Consider the following 6,796-nt stretch of genomic DNA (forward strand, 5'->3'; position numbering starts at 1 on the left):
TCATGTCTGATGGACAGAGAGCAGCCGGGGCATAAAAGCTCTCTGTCTGTCAGACAGTCACATCACTGACACACAGCGTCGTCAGACTAAATATCAGCTGGAGAATCAGAGTAGAGATGGAGTTGAAGATGCACATACGAGGCAGATGTGCATCTTTATGCTGCGGCGCCTCGGAGGAGAAAACTTTTTTTTTTTTTTTTTAAATCATTAGCGGTGTTTATTTATTAGTCCACTACATGTTGGTGCCTTCGCTCCTCTCGGCCTCGCATCGTTTCAGGAAATAACTGGGAAGGTTTCACAATGTTTGTAAACTGAAAGCAGCAGATTTTCTACCAGACTTGATGACACCTGTCGTCGCAGAGGGAACCACCACAGATTATTGTAAAAGGTTTGAAAGTCCGAGGCTCGGTCCAAAAACGCTTTTACACAGCAGAAAATCACGTTGCTGCTTGATCTGAAACTGTTTAACACGACAAAAAGCTGAACCACGGCCTGATGATGTAGTTTGATCCGACACTAGACTGTTGCTCTAACGTGACGTTGTTTTAATCCTAGGTTAACCGGATAATAATTCATAACCGGATAGCAGATTACCTACTGGGGTACTCGGGTAACCGTGCACATCCCTACTCTATTGACATACAATTGTGTTTTTTGTACAATTATATATCTTTTATCATACAGAAATCATTCTCATACATGCAAAAAATATGTATTCTAATTTTTTCCACCACAGCGCATGGCGGTTGCGGCGGTGGCGGCTGACCTCGAGGTAGCGGATGACGGAGGGGTTGTAGTCGATGGTCTTGCGGTTGACGGCCTTCCTCATGCGCTTGCCGTCGAAGGTGAGCTGCTGCATGGCCTGCTGCTGGGCGAAGTCCGGCCGCTTGTAGAACACCTGCCGCGGCGCCTGGTGCTGGAAGCGCGGCATGTGGAAGAACCGCTGCGGCGAGCCGATGTCCGTCGCCATGGTGACCGCTCTACCTGCATGGAGGGATGGAGGGATGGAGAGAGAGATGGAGGAGAGATGGAGAGGAGTTGAAACGAGGCGGCTGCTTGTTGATCGAAGCCGACAACCTCCAGACCGGATCACAGAGTATTGATTTATTGACCAAGTTAAAGGGATAGTTCACCCAAAATTCTCATTTCAGTGTTCAGGGGTTTATAGCTAATTCTAAAACCTTTTTAAGACTTTTTCAAGACTATCTTAATATTTTTTAATACCTCACCACCACTTCAAGCTGTAACCATTTACATCAGTGACACTTTTAACGCAACAGTTCTAGTTTGTGATAAAGACTATAGACCACTATGATACAACAGAATTTAAAATAGGCTGGGATAAGAAATAAAAGGCAAAAAAAAAATCTTCTTTTCTTTTTTATGTACCGGTTCATCTTTGTTTTTTAATGAAATGAATAAATTAACACACTTTTACAATGTTTTTAGGACTCAAACTCTTGGACAGCTAATTCAGAAAAAATAACTTTTATTATTTATTTTATTTTAAATTTAAGACTTTATAAAGTTGTGAAAAGACTTTTTAATACTTTTTAAGGGTCTTCATTTTCACAAAATTGATTTATCACCGTTTAATACTTTTCAAGACCCTGCGGATACCCTGGTGTTGCTCTGCCGGAATCTCGCGCAATTTGCGTCAGTGCAAATCACGCGAGATTTGGACGAACCAGGAAGATCAACACTGGGAGTTTCCGCTACAAACAAGCTTAAAATATAGACTTATTTAATTTATTTCTTAACAATTTCTCATGTCGGGGCTTCAATACAAGACGGACATTACATATGAGCAGCATGGAGGTATTTGGATGTTTTTTGGTGTGTCTTTTTGTTACGAAGACAGTTGGTATCCATTAGCAACCGTCATATGGACATGCACTGCTACGCCGAGACCCCCTGTAACTCAGAGAAGCCACGGAGGACTCTGAAACTTCTCCCAGCCCTTAGTCCACATGAGGGGGGGGGAGATCATGAGGGAGACTTCAATTTTGGGTGAACTATCCCTTTAAAAACAACAGATGTTATTTTATTATAATGATGTGAGTGTTAAGTCTGGTTGATGTGTCTGGCTGGTCGTCACCAGGCCAGATGTTCTGCTCCAGTCAGCTGGTCAGAGTTCAGTCTACACGCTTTGGTCCTGTGTTTTAGTTACAGTCGACTGGACAAACACAGGAACTCTGGGTTTTAAAGTGAAATTCCGGCGTAAGTGTAAACCATGGTCAAACACACCGTAACACCGAGTTAGACCCCCCCTCGAGAGATCAATTTGCCCGACCGCTACATTCACGAGATCCACCAACTTCAGCAAATACCGCATTATCGCCACACACGGCGCTCTCCGGATCCACTGTCTGACCGCAACCAAAACGCCACCATTTGCCCAAAATAATGCTCAGAACTGCACCAAATGTCATCAATAGTACACACAGAGTCCCAGCACGTAGTACGAGTTGTCAAACATCTGCTAGCTTTGCCTGTTTTCTTTAGCAAGGAGATGCAACTCAACTCACCTACTTCTCCTCCGGGAGCCGCTTGTTGGTGAGGAAGCCCTGACGAGTCGATCACCGAGTGCACCGGAGTTCCGCAGCTCTTAAAAATGCTCATTTGCGCCTATATCGTGGCCAGCACTCGATAATAATAGTTATAAAGTGATATGCAAGATAAAAAAAAAAAAAACTCTGATTGTATTTCCATGAGGTAATTGTTGATTGAGCTGCGGAACTCCGGTGCACTCGGTGATCGACTCGTCAGGGCTTCCTCACCAACGAGCCGCTCCCGGAGGAGAAGTAGGTGAGTTGAGTTGCATCTCCTTGCTAAAGAAAACAGGCAAAGCTAGCAGATGTTTGACAACTCGTACTACGTGCTGGGACCCTGTGTGTACTATTGATGACATTTGGTGCAGTTCTGAGCATTATTTTGGGCAAATGGTGGCGTTTTGGTTGCGGTCAGACAGTGGATCCGGACAGCGCCGTGTGTGGCGATATTGCGGTATTTGCTGAAGTTGGTGGATCTCGTGAATGTAGCGGTCGGGCAAATTGATCTCTCGAGGGGGGGTCTAACTCGGTGTTATGGTGTGTTTGACCATGGTTTACACTTACGCCGGAATTTCACTTTAATACACAATCAACACATAACAGCCCATAATAATCATCATACATATACAGTTGTATGTACTGTATATATACAAACATGTCCAAACATATCCACAAGTTTCTGAACATCATCTATGGTCAGAACCAGAAGCTGGTTTTGTATTTCCGGTGGAATTGTACGTTTACGTTTCCATGGTTTTCAGTCGTTGTCATAGTTGCGGTAAACGCATGGATCTATTAACGCTGGCTTTTAACACGGATGTTAATTTGTGTGACATCTATTGTTCCGGGATGCAAACGGGTCAGGACCAAAAAAGAGAGGAATTTTTCCCATTAACAAATCAGTACGTTACAATATCACGGAAAAGTTCATTTCCAGTAGTTCAACCCCAACCAAGTATTGAGTGCATATAGATGGACATAGTTTTCAGAAGGCCAACATTTCTATATTAAAAATGCTTAAAAGAAAAAAAATCCTTAGCCCTATATAATGTGTTAGTTTCACTTTTTGACTTGAACACATTCTACATGGCGGAGGCGACGTCTTTACGGCTTCCTTCACCTCTGAAACGGGGCAGATCTCCGTGGAAACACCTGCCTGACACAGCAACGTAGGGAACCGTGCATGTCCGCGGCGCACAGCTCCACGGACATCACAGCTCCACGGAGCACGGGGGGAAAAACGGCGTCGCACCGACTGCACGCGGCTACGCGCCGCTTTAATGAGCGCGCATGTCGCACATCTACATTGGAGGTTAACAGGTAGGCTGTTACCAGTATAATCAGAGACCATGAATGAGTTCGCCTCAGTTTCACGTGATTGTCACTGTCAGCCTGTTAGAAAAACATGTTACTGACCCCAGCTGAGACGCTGAGACCCCCCCCCCCCCCTCAAAAACAAAAACTCTTCGGATCTGAATGATTCACACAAGTCACCTAATTGGTCATGAAAAAAGCGAGTTTTGGTTTTCGGCGCGCTGTTTGCATCCCTGTCATGTGAGCAACAGTCTCTGGTCTTTAACACTGGAAGTTCAATTAAAGGTTTTTCAACTAAAACTGTTGCTCATTTCATTTATTACAAAATAACTTATTTTACAACATCAACGGAGCTCCTACAGAGAGATACACGGCTACACACTAGTAGTTACAGCAGTAATAATGACTCGTTACTAAGGGTTCTGCTGCAGCTTCCCCAGCCTCTGTAGTTACCATGGTAACAGAGGCTCTGATGGAGAGACTAGGTGGACGGGTAGAGCTACAGGTTTAACCAGCACCGGTCCCTGTGAGGCGTTCAGGTGACCAATCAGAGCAGGTTTACACAACTACACACACGTTACCATGGCAACAACATGCTGCTGAGCATCATCACAACAGCTTCAATCCACCTAAATAAAAACATCCCAGCTCCTCAAGTGAACCAGACTAAAACCTGGACCGACCCTGAGACGGACCATTAAAGGGACAGTCCAACGTTTAGTCAGATTCTCCTCTATAGTCACAGCAGCAGTAGGTTCATCACCTTTAATTATGGGTGCATGTTGTTTTGAGATGGGCGGGGCAGAGACGTGAGCTGCTCAGTGAACGGTCCAGGTCCCCTGTCCCTCATCAAACTCATCAAATACACAATCCAACAACTCCACAACGCTCTGGTGGACAAGTTGTGAGCTGCACATTCACCACGCTATGAGATAATGGTAAATGGTAAATGGTCTTGTATTTATATAGCGCTTTTACTATACCTGAACGATACCCAAAGCGCTTTACAGTACATCACATTCACCCAGTCACGCACACATTCACACACACTGATGGCTAATAACACAACGTTACCACACAGAGTTGTTTTAGAGGGAAAAGCAGCCAGAACTACATGCACTTATGAGTATTTGCTTTGTTTTTCTTAGACCTTGTCCACACAAGAAAATGGAGCTTCACCCAAAACGATATTTTAGATGTTCGCTCTGAAAAGAAGAAAAAGCTGGAGCAGCGTTTTCAGATTTTCCCACTCTGGGACCCGTTTCCATCTGGACGACACGCCGAAACGATAAAATACTTCAGTGGATCCATTAAATACGTATTCATGTGGACGGGCTCTTCATGTTACATGATTATACCATATTATCTCATAGCGTGGTGAATGTGCAGCTCACAACTTGTCCACCAGAGCCTTGTGGAGTTGTTGGATTGTGTATTTGATGAGTTTGATGAGGGACAGGGGACCTGGACCGTTCACTGAGCAGCTCACGTCTCTGCCCCGCCGATCTCAAAACAACATGCACTGATTATTAAAGGAGCTGAACCTACTGCTGTGACTATAGGGGTGAGACATGGTGAAGCAGCTTTTAGCTGTTATGCTGCTCACAAGTGGAACAAACTACCAGCAGACCTGAGATCAGACCCAACTGTCAGCACTTTTAAATCCAGGTTAAAAACATTTCTCTTTTCATGTGCTGAGCTCTTTTATCCATTTTCTTACTTTTTTATTCTTCTTTGCTCCTGTTTTTAACTCTGTGTTGTTTTGTTTTTATGAAAAACTGTTTTGAAATGCGCTAACAGTTAAGGTTATATAAATAAAGATGCCTTTCCCTGCAGTGTTGTTGTGGAGGAGCAACACGAGGTTTCACCGCTTCCACTGCAGCTAAGTTAACGTTACTTTACGTTACGTTACGTTACCGTGGATCTACCGAGGAGCCGAGCACCGGGGGGAGACAGCGGGGCTCTGGGGGAGACTCTGCGGGAGAGAGCGCTCTCCTCCTCGGCGGAGTGTTGTGTTTAAACCCGCTCGGCTCGGCTCGGCTGGACCGCGCTTAGCTTAGCTTAGCTTAGCTGCAGCGGCTAACGGCGCTAGCTAGCAGGCTAACGCTAACTAACCGATGCTACCTGAGCCTGTAACGGTATAAACTCTCACCCACACGGGCTCTAATCGTGTGTTTGATGCGGATGTTTTACCCCGGACCTCCCTCCTCCCTCTGCCCGGTGATAGGCAGCCTCAGCCCGGCTCTGCTGCGGTGGTTTCCCGGTGTTGTTGTGCCCGTTAGCCCGGGTTCAATGGCGGCCCAGGCGGTTACAATAAGCTACACACTCACCGACAGTCCCCTGTCTCCTCCGCGGCGCAGGTTACTCTCTGTGGGGCATCAAAGCTCGCAGTCTGCGGTCTGAATCTGGTCTCTCTGCGGTAGCATGGAGCTCCAGGCTGCGATCAGCGGGACTAGAGGCCAGTCCGGTCTCTGTGTGGGCTCTGTGGGTCTCTGTTTGTCTCTTCAGCCTCCAGCGGACGCCATCATGACGCCTCTTCTTCTCGGCCCTGCTGAAATGCATGCTGGGAGTTTTTCACAACGGGCGGGAGTTCGTGGCGTCACCGCGCGGAGGCTTATGGGAAACAGAGTTTTTACATTAAAAACATTACTTTTTTCCTCTAAAGTGCATGGATAATGTTGATTTTTATTCATATTTTTAGGTCGCTGCTGCATGTTGAACACGGTCTAAACTGGAGACTGACACAAACTCGTTTAATAGAGGATTAAAAGCATGGTTAAAAGCAAAACAACAATGCTCACATGTATAAATATGGACTTTTTCATTGTTACTATTCTACTGTTAGATCATGATTTCTGTTTGCTCAATCTCCTCTCGTTGATCTTGTGCTCTGTATTTTTAGATTAGTCTGTTACTGTCATGATGTAGTG

At 45.4% G+C, this 6,796-nt stretch overlaps 1 protein-coding gene across 1 annotated transcript in view; it reads right to left on the reverse strand.

Moving 5' to 3' along the window:
* The window catches only part of wdr33 (WD repeat domain 33), a 35,159-nt gene extending 28,745 nt beyond the window's left edge, over positions 1-6,414 (reverse strand). The window contains exons 1-2 of the mRNA XM_085804051.1: positions 6,197-6,414; positions 767-984 (exon numbers count right to left, since the gene is read on the reverse strand). Of these exons, the coding sequence (XP_085660177.1) occupies positions 767-970 (204 nt within the window). The 5' untranslated portion in view covers positions 971-984; positions 6,197-6,414. The remainder of the gene's footprint in view (positions 1-766; positions 985-6,196) is intronic.
* Positions 6,415-6,796: the final 382 nt, after the last annotated feature.

Source organism: Trachurus japonicus, chromosome 17 (genome assembly GCF_045865225.1).
Source record: "Trachurus japonicus isolate A0001 chromosome 17, Traja_1.0".
In the NCBI taxonomy this organism is placed as follows: Eukaryota; Metazoa; Chordata; class Actinopteri; order Carangiformes; family Carangidae; genus Trachurus; species Trachurus japonicus.